The 24,241-nt window shown below is 42.3% G+C and overlaps 7 protein-coding genes across 8 annotated transcripts; all 7 read left to right on the top strand.

The window, feature by feature from the left end:
- Window positions 1-254: 254 nt before the first annotated feature.
- LOC111324072 (uncharacterized) lies at window positions 255-24,241 on the top strand. 2 transcript variants are annotated; one of them, XM_088724710.1, is made up of 4 exons: window positions 255-1,852; window positions 3,401-5,373; window positions 8,103-8,424; window positions 14,885-24,241. In XM_088724710.1, exon 4 carries the CDS (start codon window positions 19,122-19,124, stop codon window positions 20,556-20,558), a length of 1,437 nt encoding a protein of 478 aa, XP_088580836.1. In that variant the 5' UTR covers window positions 255-1,852; window positions 3,401-5,373; window positions 8,103-8,424; window positions 14,885-19,121; the 3' UTR covers window positions 20,559-24,241. The 2 variants fall into 2 exon arrangements, with proteins under 2 accessions (XP_088580836.1, XP_088580835.1); XM_088724709.1 differs by lacking the exon at window positions 8,103-8,424 and having other exon boundaries at window positions 256-1,852.
- Window positions 9,693-11,685, top strand: LOC148728586 (uncharacterized). The gene is made up of 3 exons (XM_088724991.1): window positions 9,693-10,069; window positions 10,475-10,870; window positions 10,953-11,685. The coding sequence occupies exons 1-3, from the start codon at window positions 9,693-9,695 to the stop codon at window positions 11,683-11,685; spliced, it is 1,506 nt and encodes a 501-aa protein (XP_088581117.1).
- LOC148728585 (uncharacterized) lies at window positions 11,755-12,183 on the top strand. The gene has a single exon (XM_088724990.1). The coding sequence runs from the start codon at window positions 11,755-11,757 to the stop codon at window positions 12,181-12,183; it is 429 nt and encodes a 142-aa protein (XP_088581116.1).
- LOC148728584 (uncharacterized) lies at window positions 12,223-13,785 on the top strand. Its single transcript, XM_088724989.1, has 2 exons — window positions 12,223-13,245; window positions 13,348-13,785. The coding sequence occupies exons 1-2, from the start codon at window positions 12,223-12,225 to the stop codon at window positions 13,783-13,785; spliced, it is 1,461 nt and encodes a 486-aa protein (XP_088581115.1).
- On the top strand, window positions 13,806-14,315 carry LOC148728583 (uncharacterized). Its single transcript, XM_088724988.1, has one exon. It carries the CDS (start codon window positions 13,806-13,808, stop codon window positions 14,313-14,315), a length of 510 nt encoding a protein of 169 aa, XP_088581114.1.
- LOC148728582 (uncharacterized) lies at window positions 21,367-22,888 on the top strand. Its single transcript, XM_088724987.1, has 2 exons — window positions 21,367-21,799; window positions 22,005-22,888. Exons 1-2 carry the CDS (start codon window positions 21,367-21,369, stop codon window positions 22,886-22,888), a joined length of 1,317 nt encoding a protein of 438 aa, XP_088581113.1.
- On the top strand, window positions 22,985-23,446 carry LOC148728581 (uncharacterized). Its single transcript, XM_088724986.1, has one exon. It carries the CDS (start codon window positions 22,985-22,987, stop codon window positions 23,444-23,446), a length of 462 nt encoding a protein of 153 aa, XP_088581112.1.

Here is a 24,241-nt window from a genome sequence, read left to right as displayed (position 1 = left end):
CCAGCACTCGGCGGCAACGTTGTTCAATAGACTCCCGATAGCAACAAGAAACATTCTAGAACATAGTGTTTTTTGCCGTAGTGCTAAGAAACATTTGTTTGCTAAATATCGGTCATGAATCCACATAATATGTATTGTATATTTTAATATCTCATGATAAGTTACATTGATTAATTTTATTATTGTTATTGTACTTTTAATTAGTTACTACATATCTATTTATACTTAGATTAGATTAGTACTGTTACAGAAGAGGAGCCTCTTAATTGTTGGAATCTATAATGAATCAATAAATTAAAAAAAATTAAAAATTCTTGGTTACACTTTAATCCATTTATCGGCAGCTTTTGTCTTGGGTGGCAGATCTGGCTCAAGTAATGAAAGGCTGGATAACTTTATCCAGTGGATGAGTCACTATCTACCGGCACTACTGTATGGTCAGATAATGGAAAGATTGCTATATTACAACATCTCACTAGCAAATATAGATCACAATCTACTTAGCCAAGCACAGGATACTAAAACCTTTACAATTTTTTTTTACTAGCAGTGCTTTTTAAAAACTGGTTATTGACTTGTCCGCCAGAGAATGTTATCCAGCGGTCAGTGTAAAACGCAGACTGTGGACTTAAGACCGGGGGTAAAATGCAGACTGAGGGTATAATGCAGACTGCAGACCAGGGGTAAAATGCAGACTGAGGGTATATTAATAATAAAAAACGAGTCTTAAGGATGAAATAAAGAGTGTTCGTACCCGTAAAATAATGTCACGTCAGGACTCACGAAACACACAAAGTCCGCTTCACGCAGTATCATGAAAGTCACGTCGTCCCCAAGTCACATGGCACTATAAAATGTCGGAAAACGAGGACGACGATCTCATGGTAATTTTCGATAATTTGCGTTAATGTCTTTCACAAACTATGCTCGATACCTACAAGTTTACCTTACCTTGTTGTTGTGCTGTCGTGTTTTGCTTGCCTTGTCTTTCAAACAATTCCAAGGTCATATGAAGAATTTGAACGCTGAAAGAGTTACTCGGTCCCAGACCTATTCGCGAAAGCACAATTCAAAATGGCCGACATGTAAACAAAGGTAAGATGCAGTAGCATTGCGAGCAGTTTGGGCGCTTTTGGGGAACTTGGTTCAACAAAATGGAGAGCGCAAGAACTCGAGGTTGATAATATGCTTGACTAGGGTGAATAAACGCCTATTAGTTTGAGTTTTCAGAATTTTGAAAAAAAAATTACAGGTACGGGTAGGAACGGTCAGCATTAGATTCCATCCACCAAAACGGTCGGCATCAGATAACATAGGGTGAAGTAGACCTGAATGATTAGCATTTTCCGATCATCGTAGTGACGTCATCTCCCGACCGCACTGTAAACTTCGGAAATTACATGGCGACGTAAGCGTGAAACCAGTATGTGGCGGGCGATTGTACGCTGTAAGCTCAGACCAGGGGCCTGTTTCTCGAAAGTCCCGGTAACTTAACGGGCACGAAGCCATGTTTTAAAAGCAAAATTTAAAGGATAGGAAAGCAGGTTCTGGCACCCAAACCAGTCCTTTTTGTCTCTTTAGCCGATAGTTTTATTGTATCATTTTCAAAACTTTCGAAATCCCCATCTTGAATGAAGACAGAACAGCTTTACGGGCCCGTTAAGTTACCGGGACTTTCGAGAAACAGGCCCCAGGCCACGCATCGTTTTCGTTTACGTTTACGTTTGTAGACCAAGCAGTTCGTGGGACAAGCAGATGGATGTTTCCGGAGGAACTCACGAGCCGACCTATTCTCGAGCTACCTCACCCGATGTTATTTGGACCTTTTGCACAGGACAGTACATAACATAGGGTGAGGATTATTGTTATTATTTTGAGAATTCTAAGTTATGTAGTTCAGTGTCTATCATATACACTCTGTTTTTGGCCTTCTTTGTTTAAGGGATGGAGCTTTATGCAATATTAGTGTTATTTTTCTATGCCAAAACTTCCGTCAATTTTAACAAGTTTACATTTATCTTAATAATATTAATAACTTGAAGAACATTTTTTGAAAAATTGGTTAAGAGCAACAAATTCAGAGCAAGTTATGTACCAATCAAATCATTGCTTCTTCACCTTGATTGTATGCCCTCTGGGCAACCCTGAATCTAACTGATTGTTATGTCTCTGGGGTATGGATGTTGTATTGATAATTGTATGAATGTGAATGTTACATAATGCAACTAATGATTTACACTACAAGTGATATTTTAAATATTCTCTCAAAATTGCATGAGCTTTTAAGCGAGTGCAATTTTAAAGAATTTTCAAATATTGCAAGTAGTGTAAATCCTTAATCATTATAGCTTTCTGTTACGATTACTCATTTATTATATGACTGAGAAAATTACAAACATGCTTGCATTCATTAGCAATGCAGTTCAAATTAAGAATTAGTGATAAATTTGCCTGCTATCAGTCAATCATAAAGAGGTAATTTTCTCAGTCATATAATAAGAACTGAAACCTTCTGGTGTGCAATATTTTTAAAATCAACTTACCCCACACATGAGACCTTATGGACAAAATGGTGTGAAGAAGCTAGGTGACAAGTACTTCATGTGTGCCATTTGTTGTTGTGATTGTACTGGCGAAATGTCTTAGTGTGGAAAAAGTGAAACAAAGAAAACACAAAAATGTCTGCATGCAGACTAGAACAAACCTTATTCCAAATAAACAGCTTAAGAGAAAATTCTTGTTACAACATAATAACATTCTTCCATAGGAATATGATCCTGTTTTATCATTGAATAAACATATAGAAATTCTTCTTTTTTTTTTTTTGTAAAGCATATTAATCACAGAATATGTCATGCATGTACATTATATATATATGACACTGCATACTGTTTTGTAAATAACATGGTGTGGTTGGCTCATCAAAACTTTAAATGCACCTCAATATTTACAATATACTCTGGCCTAGCTTACTGACTTAAGTGAGTGATATGTCAGATTTTCCCAGCCAAAATGAATTTTTTCACAAGTCAGATAATTCATTTGTTGTTTAGGTTTTGGCAAAAAATTGTTAGCAAATATACTGTTGCATGCTTCATTGGAGCTCACAAATACTGTAATTGAAACTCTCAAAACTGGTGGCATTGGAAAAGTTCAATTAGATACATTTTAGATATCTACCTTTCATCATCCACACTTCGATCAGGTTTCGCATTTGCGAAAGCAAATGACAACTAAGCCCAGTTTGATTTTTATCAGAATGCTGTTTGAATTGCACCACAAATGATCCAACTACCTGGTAGTCACCATTTGTGCGCACCACAAGGAAAAACAGAGGTAAAGCATAATGGGTAGTTTTGTATGTGGCATCCAGTAGACAAATGTTGCCATATCTTTTCAGGAGTCTGTGCTGCCAGGCACTTTGATGGACAAACAGAAGGATGTGGGGATCCTGTTCTGTAGTGTGGTCTTCTCCATCTGTTGTGGCTGAAGAGACATCTCCACATGGCTGGAAGTAGATGAAGTCCTCCGGGCTAGATGCTTTCCACCGGATAACTTTTTCTGCCACATTCTCTTTATCACTTTTTGAGAATCTGTGCTTTATGGTAGCTTGTTACATGTGGCTCCTTATATCACTCAGCTTAGGATAAAACCTCTGGTTTGAGGGAGATGGCTGGATTTCATCCTTTGCTAATATATTTCATTTTTTATGTAGACAGTCAGGTGTCTCCGTATTTCATGGGTGTCTTTCATTCCCTCATTGACAAGCTTTTCAATTTGTCTGATGATCCTGTCAGCCACACACCTCATTAAATACCGGAAAGAAAGCGAAATTTTTTTTCTGATTAACCAAACATTGATTGGTACTGGCAGTTGCAGGTGGACTTCATACCGTCACCTTCTATTATCTTACCTCTCCCATGAGATGATGTGCATGGTCAGTCTCAGTAGGAAACTCTATGTAAATTCTCAGCTCAGACCTCACATTTCCTTTTGCCATATCATCTCTCAATCGTTTTGATTCTTTTGATCTTTCATGTTTTGTATCTTTTCGATCTGCAGTGAGTTTTAAATTTTAATATTAAATACTGAGAAAGAACCTTTTTAGTGTATTTTAATGTCTCATCCTGACTGCGCTTCAAATTTTAATGTGGCAATTTATTGTTGAAAGAGATTATTAGTTTTACTCTGAATGCACACATACTTGTTTACAAAGAAAGATGAACTACAGCTGGTTATAAAACCAACTGAGGAAAGCAAAAATAATGATGAAGATTGTGTATGTTCAAATAGCAGAAGCTCTTCTATTGAGTGGATGATGAAATTCTTAAATGAAGATGGAAGTTTATGTTTCTGTATGAAAAAAAAGTCCTTGTCAGCCTTGTAACTGGAAAATTTTACGGTGTTCGTCGTTTCATATTTTGAAATCATCTTTTTGGCATGATCCAAAGACTAAACGTAGCCGAATGTTTCGGAAATTTCCACGGACAAAAAAAGATTCTTTCGCTTCTTCCATTGTAAACATAGGTACCACATTCAATTCCCCCGCCAGATTTTCCCACTTGAACAGGCAGCTCATCGGAAGAGGGGAGTTCAAGTTCAACTGGCGAAACCATCAAGACTGAGGGGCGAGGGGATGGAAGGTTACTCTTCTTTATTTATCGCCTTTTTATATGTATAGCTGGCTTTTCGTACGGCGTAAAACGGTAAACCTCAAAGATACTCTCAACACTCGCAATTCTATTTTATATTAGTTCTGATGTTAGCCTTCGATGGGATAGTAAGGATAGTAGTTGATTTTAAAGTACACATGTAGCCCAAGCACATAATCATGAATAAATGTGCCTTCGCTCAAAGTTAATCCTCACCCTATGTTATGTACTTATGTATTGTCCTGTAGTACTGAAAAGTAACATCGGGTGAGGTAGCATAGAGTCCTTCATTTAAGTAAGTAGGTCCGGAAACATTCTTCTGCTTGTCCAGCGAAATGCTTATCAGTCTGCAATTCCGTACACTAAAAAGATGCCTGGCCTAGTCTGAGCTTACAGCCTGCAATCGTGCGCAACACGAACTACTGGTTTCACACTTACGCCGCCATGTTAATTTCCGAAGTTTACAGTGCGGTCGGAAGATGACGTCACAACCCTGATCGGAAAATGCTAATTATTCGGGTCTACTTCACCCTATGTTATCAAATGCCGACCCACCAAAACCACCTCGGTCGAGAGGGACTGAGATGGAATGATGGACACCTCATGACCGATTATACTTCTCAATAGTTATGAAGCTACGAAAACATGCCGAATTCATCCCGATGACTTGAGTGGAATATTTGTTTGGAAAATTGCGTCAAAACTTTACACCCGAGAAATGGTAAGTACTAATTTATTGTTTGATGGTAGTATTATAAAACGTTTCGCGCAATTTTAGGCAGATACTTCCGATATTTGAAAGGTGCCAAGGTATTTGGTAGTTTTGGTGGATGTCGGGCGTGGACATCCACCAAAACAGTGATCAAAACCAACAACAGTACTTTTTGAATTCTATCTATGGCCAATGTTAGACCTTCAAGGAAGCAAAAGAATTATATTCCCCAAAACATTAGCAGTTTACTTTCTGGCTAATTATTTCTTATAATGCACAATTGCTGACCAAACGTTCATAATGAAATCATAAGACATGAAATTAGATTAAAGTAGTTTTGGTGGATGTTTCTCTCTCCATCCACCAAAACCACCATCATGACAATTTCTGTTACTTCCATTAGAGAGGAATGGTTTGACCTGCTACTGGAGTAATTAACCACAGTTTATTTCTTTGTTCATAGATATTTTTGCAAAGTTCTTAAGTCAGCAGCTTTTATTATTGAAACCATAATCATCACATGGTGTTCAATGTAGAATACAAAAGGTTTTGGTGTGGCAATCATGTACTCTTGAAATATGATAAGAGAGAGTTTTTAACTGATTTCACAGATGTTTGCAACAAAATTCCATATCCAGAAGTTTCTTCCTCTACTTCCTCTAAAATCATTACTTTAAAATACTAAAAATCAGCACATCAGTAATTGTTATCAGGAGTCTGAATATCTTACAAATCTTTCACATTGATTTCAAGTAACCTATTTCACATGGATGATTAATTATACACTCAAGATGTAGAACAGTAATAGTTTAATGTTTGTAGTGCACAAAGCCATTTACATATGATCAAATGCGCATAACAATTATAGAATATAAAAATTACATCAGATAATGAATTACTGTAAGACCCTTATCAAATTTACAAAACTAATAAAAACCTTATCTAAATTGTAAAAAACTATTAAACCATGCACAATTCAATCCTAATTAAAGGCTAAATTAAAAAGGTGAGTCTTAAAAGATCCCTTCCAACCACAATACATTGCGCGCGCGATATGTGAAATCCACCATTTTCTCTGCCATCCGGTATTGGACATGTCGTGAAGTGGAAAGAAATCCTCGTTCATCCGAGTACATTTGCCTCACTGAGGTCTTGAATTTCCTCAATCGCGTTCCAAATTTATTGTTCTTTCTATCTGACTAGTTATTTCTTAATTATTTTTTCTGTTTGGGTGCGCAGGGTATTGTGGTTGGAAGGGATCCTTTAAGTAAAATTTTAAACTTCCTAAAATCAGCCTCGTTACACACTTTGTAAGGAAGACTGTTCCAAAGTTTAGGTGCTACACACATGTAAGCACGATCGCCTAATGTTTTCTTTGTTATGGCATTTGGTGCTTGCAGCATGAGACCCTTACTACTAGATCTTAAGTTTTATGGTCCCTTCTGCTGCAACTTAACAAGATCTTGTAACTAGATTAGACCATGTCCATTAATTGCTTTGAAAGTGATCATGATAAATTTGAACTGTATTCTAAACTGAACAGGTAACCAGTGCAGTTCTCATAGAACTGGTGTGATGTGACACATCTTTGGGATATTAAAAATAACCCTTGCTGCCGAATTTTGAAGGCGTTGGAGCTTAGATAATTCTGTAGCTGGTAAACCATATAAAATACTATTACAGTAATCTATCCGTCCAGTTACTAAGGCATGTATCAATGTTTGTGATGCTTTCTCATCTAAGCATCATTAGCTTACATTTTACAAATTATTTCCCCTTTTAATTTATGGATAGACAGTGAAAGGCCTTTGCCACTTTGGTAAATAAAATCATAATATACCATGTATTTTGTGATAAGTTATTTACCACAACATAGGACAGTTGTTGCTGAATGTTTTTTGTTTGTTTGTTTTTTTTGCATACAACATCCAAAACAATGGAGGGGATAAATTTAAATGGAAAATTTTATTAGTGGTTAAAATTAAAGAACATTGGAAGATCAAATTAACTTTATTACCCAAATTAACTTTGATTTCTTGCTTATGCCAGGCTCCTAATATTCAAAAGCATTATTATTTTTGTGTTCTTTTGTGTAACATAACCTGAAAAATAAACACAGAGAAAGGCAAACACAAAGGAATAAACTTGAAGCAAATGTAAAGTTTGATTTGAGCCATAGCTGATTGAAATACTGAGCACTTAACCCATTTGGTAAAGTTCATGTTTTTGTCAGCCAACTTGTCACAAGTCTTCCCCCTCTCCTCCAAAAGTCTCTATAAACAAATTTTACTGTGTGGTCCTGCCATGATGATAAGTATATTACAGCTCCTCAATTTCCTTCTCTCAAAACAAAGTAACTCTGAATTTAATAATGTAATGGACTTGATAAAACTCTACCAATAACTGACTGCTACTCGTAACATTAATTTCTTGTGGAGCGGCCGCTGGCCATCGCAACTGTTGTAACGCTATACCCAAGACTGCTTGCGCGAGAACACTAGAATTGTAACGTTGTTGTGTTTACGTCATAAAATTAAAATTCTCGTTTTATTTGGTCTTACCAATTTTGGTCCTTTCGACCCGGATACAAATCAGTCGCTCACGATGAGCAATAAAGAATCGTGACACTTGGTCGACGAATGTGTGATATCACCGCTTCACAGCAGCCTTGAAGTGACTCCTGAAGATTCCGTAAGCCAGGTCGATTCTGGTCATTCCAAAGCGCTTTCTCGTACTAGTTCTTCGTCGTCCTCGTCAAAAAGAAGAAGAGACGCTGAAATAAAGGCCTCCATCGCAAGCCTTCAAGCAAAACAGCTTGCCGAACGAGTTAAGAGAGACAATGAAGTACGTGAACAGGAGTTTCAAGAAGAAATGGCTCAAAGGGAACTAGACTGGAAACTTGAATGTCGAAAACGAGAGCTCGACCTACTACGAAAGAAAAGAGAAGACGAAATGGCTGTGATTTCCGCTCAAAATCAAGCTGAGGTGGCAAATCTTAAGCATGAAATACTGGGTCAAGAATTTAACGAAGGAAAGGCCTCTAATGATGAAATCTTCAAGGTCAGTAAATCTTCGCCATCTTTGAAACATTATGTAGTGCCCAGTCCTAAAGCAACCTCTGAGGTTGAACGCAAAGATAGTCCCTATACTGAGGTTGAGCCCGGGATTACTAAGGGATACGTTTTCCAAGAACTCAAGGGAGATGTTTACACAGAGTCATCTCTGGATAGAAAAGTTGTCTCATTTGAATGCTCTCCATTGCGTGCAATTTCCAAGCCCTTGCCAGTTAAGGATCTAGAGTTCCATGCAGCTCATAGGAATAGCCTCACTTTAGGCTCTACTCTGGTACCAGTTGCCCAAGCAAGTGAATCAGATATGTTAACACTCAGTACTGCAGTGCAGTCGCCTCAACGGGGATTATACAGTCCTGAAAGAAAATACTCGTCTCAAACTGCTGCTACCCCTGTTAGTCTAGCCTTGAGGCCTCCATCTTACAGAGATTTGTCTTCACCTGGTTATGTGACCGCGTCCCCGCGAAAACCTGCGTCATTTGAGAATAGTAATACAGCTGCTCTTGCAACAACCTCTGTTACTTGGTCATTTTGCCGTGGGCCTGGTAGAGAAATCCCTCCGACAGTTAGTGGGAGGATGGCAGTTTTGTTCTGGCATCAACGCCTAGTGGTAGTTGCCATGACAACTTAACCCAAACTCCTCGCAAGTCAAACTTCACTGCCCCATCAAACCACACTCGACCATCTTACGTTACACAATGGGCCCCAGCCAGCCGGAGCACATCAACCTCTCACTTTGGTGGACCTAGTAGAAATGACAGTCATTCACTACAAGTAGAAAAACCGGTTGATACATTTATTGATAAATTGAGAGAAGGCCAGGAAACAGCCTTTCAGTGGTCCTTTACTAGCTTCCAGACACATTCAAGTGTAGCTCTTCGAGCTCAAGAACAGCAGCGATTACCACCGCTTGAGCTCTTCAAATTCACAGGAAAACCTATCGAGTGGCCTAAATTCATTGAGAGGTTTCGTGGTCAAATTCACAACAAGACAACCCTCACCGACTCAGATAGAATGGCTTATTTATTCCAAAATCTTGACGGGGAAGCTAAGAAAGCAGTGGAAAGTCTAGGTGTTACAGTTCATAGTTACCCGACTGCCCTTAAGACTTTAAAACGTCAGTTTGGGAAGCCCAACAGTGTGGCCACAGCCTATCTAAATGACATGCTCAACAGTGCCTATGTACCCTCAAATGATAGGCAAGCATTACGTGACTACTATTACCAAGTGAAAGCATGTACGTCATGATGTGTAAAGATGGGTCTGTCAGCTATTCTTCAAACCCCAGAGTATCTCAGCAGGGCAACTATGAGGTTACCTATGAACCTCCGAGTAAGATGGTATGAATACATGGATGGATGCAGTGATAGATCCACCCTGGTAGAGTTTGAGAAGTGGTTACGCAAGCGAGTAGAAACACTGTTTAACCCCCTTGAAGATTTCATATGCGAAGAATGGAACAAGAAACAAAGGTACCCTAATGCAAAGCCAAATCTTAAGTTAAATTCCCTCGCCACGACAACAGGAAGGCCTCCTGACGCCCCAAGCAACAGCAGCGACTTGTCAGATTCCAAAGTAGCCCAAACCCAATCATTGAAAAAAGAGCAGGAGAAAGTCCCATCCAATGAAAAGGGGTGTGTTATCTGCAAGTACAGACACCCTGTTGCCTTTTGTCCTTTTTTTAAGTCTAAGCACCCACAAGAAAGGCGAAAAATTGCAAAGGAACATGGACTTTCTTTCAATTGTTTAAAAACGAACCACCAAGTCAAGAATTGCCCGAGTACAAAGCGTTGTCTTAACGAACGGTGCGGGCGTTCCCACCACACCCTTTAACACGAGGATCTTCGAGTAGAGTCGCGTCCTAGCCTCACCAGCAACGAAAGTAGCTTTATCCAAACATCGGCTTCTCCAAAGGAAAATGCTCGTAACCCAGAACCGGTGTCAAATTCGTTGCCCATCGTCCAGACCAACATCAACCAAGTCTGTTTTCAACCTCAGCGGAAGGTCCTCCTTCAAGTGCTCCCAGTTCGAATTCATAGTCAAGGGAACACGGTTGACACATATGCTGTCCTTGATCCTGGAAGTGACTCAACCCTGATTAGGAAAGACTTAGCTGAACGCTTACAACTTGTTGGCGAGACATATCGCCTTAACATTAATACAGTTGGCAATGAAGCTACTACTCAGAACTTAGACAGGGTAAGCTTTAGTCTTTCCTCTAAAGAACAGCCAGACCCGGTTATGGTGCATGAAGCTTGGGTCATCAAAAAACTCAACATTCCATCTTTCAAGTTGTCGAAAAAAAGGACCGTCGAGCAGTGGAATCACTTATCTGACGTAGATCTTCCTGAACTCCAAGGTGGTGACGTGATGGTTCTCATTGGAGCTGACATGGCTCACTTATTGATTCACCTTGAAGTCCGCCAGGGGCGACGGTATGAGCCCATCGCAGTAAAGATCCCTCTTGGATGGACGCTGTTTGGAAATGTGAATCAAGGCACATTGTGAAACAATTAGTGCAAACTTTCTCGCATCAGATAGAGAGACTACATTGCAGCATCAAATCGAACGATTTTGGGAGATCGACTCTTACGCAACCAAGCGAGTTCTCTCTGAGTCCACCTTGTCAGTTGAAGACAAACAAGCTCTGGCCATCCTTGAAAGCAACACAGTCAAGGAGGAAGGCCACTACAAAACGGCACTGTTATGGAAATGTGAACCAGTCTTGCCTACCAATTATGCTATGGCAGTTTCAAGACTTCATTCCACTGAGAAGAAACTCAAGAAAAACCCAGATCTAGCAGAGAAATCTCAGAATGTCACCAACGATTATGTCACTAAAGGACACGCCCAAAGGATGACAAAAGAAGAGGCCAAAGTGATAACCCCAAAAACATGGTACTTACCACACCATGCAGTTGTTAATCCAAACAAGCCTGGAAAGGTTCGTGTGGTCTTTGACGCCGCATCAAAATTTGATGGTGTTTCCTTGAATAACAAGCTTCAGACTGGCCCCGACCTGTTGAACAGTTTGGTAGGGGTCCTTATGAGATTTCGAACAGGAAGGATCGGCGTGATGGCGGACATTGAACAAATGTTTCATCAAGTGAGAGTTTGTGAAGAAGATAGAGACTCTTTGCGCTTCTTGTGGAGAGACTTAGATGAAACGAAGACACCAAGTGAATATAAGATGACTGTTCACGTGTTTGGCGCTGTGGATTCACCGTGTTGCGCAAACTATGCGTTGTAGAGAACTGCTCGTTATCAGCAAGGGAAATTCAGCGAGGATGCCATCAATGCTGTTCGACGTAATTTCTATATGGATGACCTCCTAGCATCGAAGCAAAACTGCGATGAAGCCACAGGTCTGGCTAAAGATTTGATAGGAATCCTAGCAACGGGCGGGTTTCGCCTAACGAAGTGGATGTCAAACAGCCGAGAAGTGCTCACAGCAATCCCTTCGTCAGAAGTGGCGTGCGACATTATTTACTTAGATCGTAATGGATTGCCTCAAGAAAGAGCCTTAGGCGTCAAGTGGTGTGCAGAGCAAGATCTGCTGAGTCTTGAACCAGCGAAGAGTAAATTCCCAAACACCAAGCGAGGAATATTGAGTGCCACGAGTAGCGTATTTGATCCCCTAGGCCTTGCCGCGCCCTACGTAATAAAGGCGAAAGTGATCATCCAAGAGTTGTGGAGACGTCAGATTGAGTGGGATAGCGAGCTGCCCAATGATATCCTCCAGAAGTGACAAGGTTGGAAAGAAAGTTTGAAATCCTCTCAAACGATCATGATTCCCCGGTGGTATGGCTTCCACCGCGACCGATGCCTAAAGGTACAACTACACGTGTTCTGCGACGCGTCAGAAATCGCTTACGGAGCAGTTGCGTATTTCCGTTTGGTGACTCGTGCAGATGTTAAAGTGAGCTTTGTTTTAAGTAAATCTAGACTTGCACCAATCAAAGCCTTCACCATTCCGCGTCTGGAGTTACAGGCTGCCGTTGTAGCCACTAGGCTGAGGTCTAAGATAGTGGGAGAAATCGACATTGAAATCAATCAAACGCATTTCTGGAGTGACTCCAGGATAGTGCTTCACTACCTCAGCAACACCCAGCGGAGATTTAGCACGTACGTGTCTCACAGAGTTGCTAAAATCGGCTCGAAATCGGACGTTAACGACTGGCATCACATTCCTGGCAAAATGAATGAGGCCGATGACTGCACGAGAGGGAAGGATATTCAGCAGTTGATTCCGAAATGTCGATGGATCAGTTGTCCAGAATTTCTAATGTTACCTGAAGCAGAATGGCTAAGTACTAAGGAAGTACCAATTGTGGATGAAACTGAGCTAGAAATTAAGGGCTCAGTCCTTGCTGTGTCCACTACTTCATCTATAAACATGGTGCAATGGAAGAAGTACTCCTCTTGGAGAAAGCTAAGTCGGCAGTACGCTTGGTGGATGAGATACAAATTCATTCTGAGGTGTAAAATAAAGAAGATGAATTCGCCTCCAGAACGTCAAACCATGTGTTTGAGCGCCGCCGATCTCGAAGAAGCCTCGCTAGCCTTGTGTAAACAAGCTCAAATTGATTCGTTTAAGGACGACTACGAGGACCTGCAAGCGAACCGAGCTCTCTCGTCTAACAGTCCACTACTTCCACTGCAACCAGTCCTCGTTGATGGAATTATCAGAGTTGGAGGTCGGCTAACTAAAGCTCCGATACCATTTGAAGCAAAACATCAAGCATTACTTTCCCCGGTACATCCTCAGTCTAGATTGTTGGTTCAAGACATCCACGAAAGACACTTCCAGGTAGGAAGGGAGCACACACTAGCTCTCGTGCGCCAATAGTTCTGGATCCTCCGAGGAAGGTCATTTGTTAGAAGAATCATCAATGAATGTCTTCTTTGCAAGAGAAGGAGAGCTAAGCCAACCGTTCCTGTGATGGCCTCTTTACCCAGAGAACGACTCGCCCTTAGCGAGCCTCCATTTACCAACACGGGTGTAGATTATTTTGGTCCAATTACTGTCAAGAGGGGAAGAGTAACTGAGAAGAGGTGGGGGTGTATCTTCATATGCCTTACTACCCGTGCGGTCCACCTGGAGGTGGCAGGCGATCTGAGTACTGATTCGTTCATCATGACGTTGAAAAGGTTTCGTGGGAGAAGAGGCAACCCAAAGACAATCCGTTCAGACAACGGAACTAATTTCGTGGGAGCGAACAGAGAGTTAGGTGAAGCTTTGAAGTCGTTGGGTCAGGGACGAATCACCGGCGAGCTGGCCCGAGAAGTGATCACTTGGTACTTCATCCCGCCGTCGACCCACACATGGGAGGAATATTCGAGTCAATGATCAAGCAGGTCAAAAGAGCTATGAAGACTGTCATAACTGACCAGGTATTACCAGAGGAAACACTCCATACAGTCCTTGTCGAGACAGAGGCTATTGTTAATAGTCGACCCCTCACTCCCGTCAGTGATGACCCCAACGATTTCGAAGTGCTGACGCCAAACCATTTTCTTATTGGACGAGCCTCGCCAAACAGTCCAGCTGGCCGATTTGAGGAGCGAGAAATTAATAGCCGCAAGAGATGGAGAATGGTCCAAGCGCTAGCTGACATGATATGGCGGAGGTGGCGTAAAGAATACTTCCCTACCTTGACAATGCGCCCAAAATGGAATAAAGAACGAAGGAACTTGAAGGAAGGAGATCTTATTCTAATGAAGGTTGATGATGCGCCTCGGTCACATTGGCCCCTCGGACGAATTCTAAAGACATTCCCTGGGAAGGATGGTAGAGTTTGTATGGCAGAAGTGAAAACTCCTAACGGAACCCTGATTCGACCTGCCGGAAAGTTATGCGTGTTGGAGGAATCTGTTTGAAGAGAGCGATGTTGAATTCTGATCTAATTGAGAACACTTGTAGCCTTTTCACGGAAACTGTTTGTTGTCTGTGATCCAGGTTCATTTAGGTTGTTTTTAGGTTGTCGTTCGTCTTATTGACTCACTGGGGGGGGGAGGATGGAGCGGCCGCTGGCCATCGCAGCTGTTGTAACGCTATACCCAAGACCGCTTGCGCGAGAACACTAGAATTGTAACGTTGTTGTGTTTACGTCGTAACATTGAAATTCTCGTTTTTTTTGGTCTTACCATCTTGATATTTAAACCAAACTGTTTTGAAGTTTTAATATTCTGTGATCTTTACATTTTTACCATTGCCATTTCCTCTTTGAGGTGATTGCCCACTCTTGTTCTCCCCCCTCTTGAGTGAGACGTACTTCCTCATCCAACTCATCTATAACAACAGCAACAAAAGAAAGCGGTATGGTAAAATCAAGGGATATCTCGTCAAGGCGGGGCAAAGATCACAGATATACCATAAACAATACGCTATAAATAAGAACCCTAATGCATCATTTTGCAGTGATCACCTTCTTCTTTTTCATTTTCAGACCAGACTGGAACCTCTTTAGGCGTGTTTACTTGTTCTGAGTGGGGACAAAAGAAAAAGGAATCAGCGTTGTAAACTTTTCTCCACTTATCTGTCTTTATGAGGACATTTGCCGGGTCAGTTCTTGAAATGCGGTTTGTAACCGTAGCTCGATACATGTGCGTGCGCAGGTCAGATACATGCGCAGGTCAGATGTCCTAGGGAAGTATCGTCGGTTTGTGTTTTGTGCTGATCATCTCGAAACAAGACCTCTTTCACAAAGATTTTCAAATGCCGTCTCTTTTCATATATTTCCTTAACTCCCCCCCGCAACGAGCTCGTGGATCCTCTTGATGATCTTCTCATCAAGGGGTTGAGATATTCCAGCAACCTATAGAAATAAAAAACTCGAACTGTGAAAATGCTCGCTATTTCAAGTGGGAACGCCCCAGTAATACACACCTATACGTTATTTACTCCTTTGCCATTTTTTTGTACTATATGAATGTTTGAAATTGTACTTTAACAACAACAAAGAAAACGAAATCATGGCAAAAAATGTACAGGCACTTTTATGTCACACTTTGACCGGCTTGCCCGCTGCGTAATTTTTTTCATTGACCGTTGCATTAATTCGTGTTGAACACTAAGTTACCTCGCCAACAAAGTGATTCTGATGGTCAGTAATGAGAGTTAGTTCAATGTAAATCCTTCTTTCGTACTTAGCGATCCCTTGTAAAGCTTTTCGCAAATTTCTAGACACAGTCTCCCATCTCTTTTTGCTGTCTTCTTGAATCTGAAAGACTAAAAATCACACATTTGAAGGAAAAAAATGGATGCCTTGTAACAGTAAACTGAATGCCTCTGATGCAGTGCACAAATAAGCTTTTCCCGCTGCTTCAACTCAACTTTTCTGTCAGGTTTTAAAATTGATTCATGGCGTTTATGTGGATGAAAAGACAACTTGGTGCTGGCAGTGTGTTAGCTTTGTTTCAGCACACCAACTTCCAGACAGAGAAAAAAAATCAGGAAGCTCGGAAGTGTCTTGAATAATCAAAAACGAGACCACCCAGTTTCGTTCCAGTCAATAAGCCGGTGATTATGTAGCATGAATTTTGGACCGTGATAACGCCTATCGGATTTATTAAACCGAATTCGTTCTGTCAATACGCGAGTGGAACTACCTTGTGCTCTGCAAAAAATAAAATTTCTCGCATTTTTATCTGTACTTTGCAGTCAAACTTCCGCGTGTCTTGAACGTGAAATCTTTTCTTGAACACGAAATCTTTGTGACCAGCCTTCTGTAAAAGACAAGTATATCAGCGTAAGATGAGTGATAGTGCATTTCTCAAGCTGTATATTTTTCGGAATGTGAAGAAACAGAAGTGTCATTGCGTGATGCCTTGAAAGATAAGGAGCCGACATATGACAGCTTGATAGAAATAAAAATGCGTAGAATTGCGTTTATTTTCTCTTTTGTCAGCAGCATACGTCTGTGAAAGGTTTTTATAATTGGTAAGTTCTAAACCATCTTCAATTTAGCCGAGACTGAAGTGTTATCGCGTTTGTCATAAAAGTATTCTGAGATCAATGTCATATGACCCAGTGATCGATGTGTATCTGACCTTTCGGGTTCACAAGCCATAAGTGACAGTAGTAACACCAATGTCGTGGATGAGAAAAATATGTGTATGTACAGTGCAATATTTCATTTACTTCTGCGTCTTTTCGTTTCCTTTTCTCTCCAGCTTTTCTATCTTTGCCGTGCTGACAATCGAACACTTTCCTTCCCAAAATTATGAAAGGCACACCATTAAAAGGAATTTTTTGTACCTTTAATGTCTGGTGGATATTCCCAGAGTAATTTGTGACTTCTGTTCGAGTGATCTGTTGTTAAATTGTGATGGAAGATAGGATCAGTAGAGCAAGGACGAGAGTGATACAAGCTAGCACGACGTAACGCTTTCAAATATATATGGGCATACCAGTGTTTCCGAAACCTTTGTCAGCCTTAAAGCAAGCAAACTTCGTCGTCGATCCTGTTTCGAATTCCGCAATGAGTTTATACGCCTCATCAACAGAATTTACGTATCCAAAATTATCCGCATCTTTACCATCAGGCACGCTTTAAAATTCCCGCCATATTGTTTCTGTTTGTTCTTCGGGTGTTCGGCTATGTCTCCGCGCGGATTTCCAAGAATCTTCGGTTATGATTTGCAAGTTGTTAAGTATTCCACCTCAGTCCCTCTCGACCGAGGTGGTTTTGGTGGATGGAATCTAATGCTGACCGGTAGGAACACTCCAAAGTCTTGTTTTTTATTATTAATATTTTATCTTACCCTCAGTCTGCATTTTAACCCTGGTCTGCAGTCTGCAGTCTGCATTTTACCCCTGGTCTGCAGTCCACAGTCTGCATTTTACCCTTAGTCTGCCGGTCTGCAGTCCGCAGTCTGCGTATTACACTGACAACAGTCCAGCGCTCTATCCATTGAGCTAACCGGGAGGCCTGCGCATATCTTTCCTCTTCTGAAGGAAATAGGTACTAGAAAAAGAAAGATCGGTGAGGAGAGCACAAAAAAAAATGTGTGTACAAATTTTTCCTGGTTGGAGCGGCCGCTGGCCATCGCAACTGTTGTAACGCTATACCCAAGACTGCTTGCGCGAGAACACTAGAATTGTAACGTTGTGTTTACGTCGTAATATTAAAATTCTCGTATTTATTTTGTCTTACCAATTTTGGTCCATTCGAGCCGGATACAAATCAGTCGCTCACGATGAGCAATAAAGAATCGTGACACTTGGTCGACGAATGTGTGATATCACCGCTTCACAGCAGCCTTGAAGTGACTCTTGAAGATTCCGTAAGCCAGGTCGATTCTGGTCATTCCAAAGCGCTTTCTCACTCTAGTTCTTCGTCGTCCTCGTCAAAAAGAAGAAGAGACGCTAAAGTAAAGGCCTCCATCGCAATCTTTCAAGCAAAACAGCTGGCCGAACGAGTTAAGAGAGACAATGAAGTACGTGAACAGGAGTTTCAAGAAGAAATGGTTCAAAGGGAATTAGAGTGGAAACTCTAATGTCGAAAACGAGAGCTCGCCCTACTACGAAAGAAAAGAGAAGACGAAATGGCTGTGATTTCCGCTCAAAATCAAGCTGAGATGGCACATCTTGATCATGAAATACGGTCAAGAATTTAACGAAGGAAAGGGCTCTAATGATGAAATCTTCAAGGTCAGTAAATCTTCGCCATCTTTGAAACATGTAGTGCCCAGTCCTAAGGCAACCTCTGAGGTTGAACGCAAAGACAGTCCCTGTACTGAAGTTGAGCCCGGGATTACTAAGGGATACGATTTCCAAGAACTCAAGGGAGATGTTTACACAGAGTCATCTCTGATAGAAAAGTTGTCTCATTTGAATGCTCTCCATTGCGTGGAATTTCTAAGCCCTTGCCAGTAAAGTATCTAGAGTTCCATGCAGCTTATAGGAATAGCCTCACTTTAGGCTCTACTCTGGTACCAGTTGCCTAAGCAAGTGAATCAGATATGTTAACACTCAGTACTGCAGTGCAGTCGCCTCAACGGGGATTATACAGTCCTGAAAGAAAATACTCGTCTCAAACTGCTGCTACCCCTGTTAGTCTAGCCTTGAGGCCTCCATCTTACAGAGATTTGTCTTCACCTGGTTATGTGACCGCGTCCCCGCGAAAACCTGCGTCATTTGATAATAGTAATACAGCTGCTCTTACAACAACCTCCGTTACTTGGTCATTTTGCCGTGGGCCTGGTGGAGAAGTCCCTCCGACAGTTAGTTCCCTAGTGGAGGATGGCAGTGTTGTTCTGGCATCAACACCTAGTGGTAGTTGCCATGACAACTTAACCCAAACTCCTTGCAATTCAAACTTCACTGCCCCATGAAACCACTCTCAACCATCTTACGTAACACAATGGGCCCCAGCCAGCCGGAGCACATCAACCCCTCACTTTGGTGGACCTAGCAGAAATGAAAGTCATTCACTTCAAGTAGAAGAACCGGTTGATACATTTATTGACAAATTGAGAGAAGGCCAGGAAACAGCCTTTCAGTGGTCCTTTACTAGCTTCCAGACACATTCAAGTGTAGCTCTTCTTCGAGCTCAAGAACAGCAGCGATTACCACCGCTTGAGCTCTTCAAATTCACAGGAAAACCTATCGAGTGGCCTAAATTCATTGAGAGGTTTCGTGATCAAATTCACAACAAGACAACCCTCACCAATTCAGATAGAATGGCTTATTTATTCCAAAATCTTGACGGGGAAGCTAAGAAAGCAGTGGAAAGTCTAGGTGTTACAGGTCATAGTTACCCAACTGGCCTTAAGACTTTAAAATGTCAGTTTGGGAACCCCAACAGTGTCGCCACAGCTTATCTGAATGACATGCTCAACAGTGCCTATGTACCCTCAAATGATAGGGAAGCATTACGTGACTACTATTACCAAGTGAAAGCATGTACGACATGGTGTGTAAAGATGAGGTTACCCATGAAACTTCGAGTAAGATGGTTTGAATACATAGATGGACGCAGTGATAGATCCACCCTGGTAGAGTTTGAGCAGTGGTTACGCAAGCGAGTAGAAACACTGTTTAACCCCCTTGAAGATTTCATATGCGAAGAATGGAACAAGAAACAAAGGTACCCCAAAGCAAAGCCAAATCTTAAGTTAAATTCCCTCGCCACGACGACAAGAGGGTCTCCTGACGCCCTAAGCAACAGCAGCGACTTGTCAGATTCCAAAGTAGCCCAAACCCAATCATTGAACAAAGAGCAGGAGAAAGCCCCATCCAATAAAAAGGGGTGTGTCATCTGCAAGTACACACACCCTGTTGCCTTTTGTCCTGTCTTTAAGTCTGAGCACCTACAAGAAAGGCGAAAAATTGCAAGGGAACATGGACTTTGTTTCAATTGTTTGAAAACGAACCACCAAGTCAAGAATTGCCCGAGTACAAAGCGTTGTCTTAAAGAACGGTGCGGGCGTTCCCACCCCACCCTTTTACACAAGGATCTTCGAGTAGAGTCGCGTTCTAGCCTCACCAGCAACGAAAGTAGCTTTATCCAAACATCGGCTTCTCCGAAGGAAAATGCCCGTAACCCAGAACCGGTGTCAAATTCGTTGCCCATCGTCCAGACCAACATCAACCAAGTCTGTTTTCAACCTCAGCGGAAGGTCCTCCTTCAAGTGCTCCCAGTTCGAATTCATAGTCAAGGGAACACGGTTGACACATATGCTGTCCTTGATCCTGGAAGTGACTCAATCCTGATTAGGAAAGACTTAGCTGAACGCTTACAACTTGTTGGCGAGACATATCGCCTTAACATTAATACAGTTGGCAATGAAGCTACTACTCAGAACTTAGACAGGGTAAGCTTTAGTCTTTCCTCTAAAGAACAGCCAGACCCGGTTATGGTGCATGGAGCTTGGGTCATCAAAAAACTCAACATTCCATCTCTCAAGTTGTCGACGAAAAGGACCGTCGAGCAGTGGAATCACTTATCTGACGTAGATCTTCCTGAACTCCAAGGTGGTGACGTGATGGTTCTCATTGGAGCTGACATGGCTCACTTATTGATTCACCTTGAGGTCCGCCAGGGGCGACGGGATGAGCCCATCGCAGTAAAGACTTGGATGGACGCTGTTTGGAAATGTGAATCAAGGACACTGTGAAACAATTAGTGCAAACTTTCTCGCATCAGATAGAGAGACTACATTGCAGCATCAAATCGAACGATTTTGGGAGATCGACTCTTACTCAACCAAGCGAGTTCTCTCTGAGTCCACCTTGTCAGTTGAAGACAAACAAGCTCTGGCCATCCTTGAAAGCAACACAGTCAAGGAGGAAGGCCACTACAAAACGGCACTGTTATGGAAATGTGAACCAGTCTTGCCTACCAATTATGCTATGGCAGTTTCAAGACTTCATTCCACTGAGAAGAAACTCAAGAAAAACCAAGAGCTAGCAGAGAAATATAAGAATGTCATCAACGATTATGTCACTAAAGGACACGCCCAAAGGATGACACAAGAAGAGGCCAAAGTGATAACCCCCAAAACATGGTACTTACCACGCCATGCAGATGTTAATCCAAACAAGCCTGGAAAGGTTCGTGTGGTCTTTGACGCCGCATCAAAATTTGATGGTGTTTCCTTGAATAACAAGCTTCTGACTGGCCCCGACCTGTTGAACAGTTTGGTAAGGGTCCTTATGAGATTTCGAACAGGAAGGATCGGCGTGATGGCGGACATTGAACAAATGTTTCATCAAGTGAGAGTTTGTGAAGATAGAGACTCTTTGCGCTTCTTGTGGAGAGACTTAGATGAAACGAAGACACCAAGTGAATATAAGATGACTGTTCACGTGTTTGGCGCTGTGGATTCACCGTGTTGCGCAAACTATGCGTTGTAGAGAACTGCTCGTTATCAGGAAAGGAAATTCAGCGAGGATGCCATCAACGCTGTTCGACGTAATTTCTATATGGATGACCTCCTAGCATCGAAGCAAAACTGCGATGAAGCCACAGGTCTGGCTAAAGATTTGATAGGAATCCTAGCAACTGGCGGGTTTCGCCTAACGAAGTGGATGTCAAGCAGCCGAGAAGTGCTCACAGCAATCCCTTCGTCAGAAGTGGCGTGCGACATTATTCACTTAGATCGTAATGGATTGCCTCAAGAAAGAGCCTTAGGCGTCAAGTGGTGTGCAGAGCAAGATCTGCTGAGTCTTGAACAAGCGAAGAGTAAATTCCCAAACACCAAGCGAGGAATATTGAGTGCCACGAGTAGCGTGTTTTATCCCCTAGGCCTTGCCGCGCCCTACGTAATAAAGGCGAAAGTGATCATCCAAGAGTTGTGGAGACGTCAGATTGAGTGGGATAGCGAGCTGCCCAATGATATCCTCCAGAAGAGGCAAGGTTGAAAAGAAGGTTTGAAATCCAACGATCATGATTCCCCGGTGGTATGGCTTCCACCGCGACCGATGCCTAAAGGTACAACTACACGTGTTCTGCGACGCGTCAAAAATCGCTTAGAGAGCAGTTGCGTATTTCCGTTTGGTGACTCGTGGAGATGTTAATGTGAGCTTTGTTTTAAGTAAGACTAGGCTTGCACCAATCAAAGCCTTGACCATTCCGCGTCTGGAGTTACAGGCTGCCGTTGTAGCCACTAGCCTGAGGTCTAAGATAGTGGAAGAAATCGACATTGAAATCGATCAAACGCATTTCTGGAGTGACTCCAGGATAGTGCTTCACTACCTTAGTAACACTCAGCGGAGATTTAGCACGTACGTGTCTCACAGAGTTGCTGAAATCGTCTCGAACTCGGACGTTAACGACTGGCATCACATTCCTGGCAAAATGAATGTGGCCGATGACTGCACGAGAGGGAAGGATATTCAGCAGTTGACTCCGAAATGTAGATGGATCAGTGGTCCAGAATTTCTAATGTTGCCTGAAGCAGAATGGCCGAGTACTAAAGAGGTACCAATTGTGGATGAAACCGAGCTCGAATTTAAGGGCTCAGTCCTTGCTGTGTCCACTACTTCATCTACAAACATGGTGCAATGGAAGAAGTACTCCTCTTGGAGAAAGCTAAGTCGGCAGTACGCTTGGTGGATGAGATACAAATTCATTCTGAGGTGTAAAATAAAGAAGATGAATTCGCCTCCAGAAAGTCAAACCATGTGTTTGAGCGCCGCCGATCTCGAAGAAGCCTCGCTAGCCTTGTGTAAACAAGCTCAAATTGAATCGTTTAAGGACGACTACGAGGACCTGCAAGCGAACCGAGCTCTCTCGTCTAACAGTCCACTACTTCCACTGCAACCAGTCCTCGTTGATGGAATTATCAGAGTTGGAGGTCGGCTAACTAAAGCTCCGATACCATTTGAAGCAAAACATCAAGCATTACTTTCCCCGGTACATCCTCAGTCTAGATTGTTGGTTCAAGACATCCACGAAAGACACTTCCACGTAGGAAGGGAGCACACACTGGCTCTCGTGCGCTAACAGTTCTGGATCCTCTGAGGAAGGTCATTTGTTAGAAGAATCATCAATGAATGTCTTCTTTGCAAGAGAAGGAGAGCTAAGCCAACCGTTCCTGTGATGGCCTCTTTACCCAGAGAACGACTCGCCCTTAGCGAGCCTCCATTTACCAACACGGGTGTAGATTATTTTGGTCCAATTAGTGTCAAGAAGGGAAGAGTAACTGAGAAGAGGTGGGGGTGTATCTTCATATGCCTTACTACCCGTGCGGTTCACCTGGAGGTGGCAGGCGATCTGAGTACTGATTCGTTCATCATGACGTTGAAAAGGTTTCGTGGGAGAAGAGGCAACCCAAAGACAATCCGTTCAGACAACGGAACTAATTTCGTGGGAGCGAACAGAGAGTTAGGTGAAGCTTTAAAGTCCTTGAGTCAGGGACGAATTACCGGCGAGCTGGCCCGAGAAAGGATCACTTGGTACTTCAACCCGCCGTCGTCCCCACACATGGGAGGAATATTCGAGTCAATGGTCAAGCAGGTCAAAAGAGCTATGAAGACCAGGTATTACCAGAGCTATAAATGACCAGGTATTACCAGAGCTATAAATGACCAGGTATTACCAGAGGAAACACTCCATACAGTCCTTCTCGAGACAGAGGCTATTGTTAATAGTCGACCCCTCACTCCCGTCAGTTATGACCCCAACGATTTCGAAGCGCTGACGCCAAACCATTTTCTCATCGGAAGAGCCTCGCCAAACAGTCCAGCTGGCCGATTTGAGGAGCGAGAAATTAATAGCCGCAAGAGATGGAGAATGGTCCAAGCGCTAGCTGACATGATATAGCGGAGGTGGCGTAAAGAATACTTCCCTACCTTGACAATGCGCCCAAAATGGAATAAAGAACGAAGGAACTTGAAGGAAGGAGATCTTATTCTAATGAAGGTTGATGATGCGCCTCGGTCACATTGGCCCCTCGGACGAATTCTAAAGACATTCCCTGGGAAGGATGGTAGAGTTCGTATGGCAGAAGTGAAAACTCCTAACGGAACCCTGATTCGACCTGCCGCAAAGTTATGCGTGTTGGAGGAATCTGTTGGTAGAGAGCGATGTTGAATTCTGATCTAACTGAGAACACTTGTAGCCCTTTCATGGAAACTGTTTAATTTGTTGTTTGAGATCTAGGTTCATTTAGGTTGTTTTTAGGTTGTCGTTCGTCTTGTTGACTCACTGTGTGTGGGGGGGGGGGGGGGAGCATGGAGCGGCCGCTGGCCATCGCAACTGTTGTAACGCTCTACCCAAGACTGCTTGCGCGAGAACACTAGAATTGTAACGTCGTTGTGTTTACGTCGTAATATTAAAACTCTCGTTTTTATTTGG

Source organism: Stylophora pistillata, chromosome 6 (genome assembly GCF_964205215.1).
Source record: "Stylophora pistillata chromosome 6, jaStyPist1.2, whole genome shotgun sequence".
NCBI lineage: Eukaryota > Metazoa > Cnidaria > Anthozoa > Scleractinia > Pocilloporidae > Stylophora > Stylophora pistillata.
This window is presented reverse-complemented; position numbering and strand designations above follow the sequence as displayed.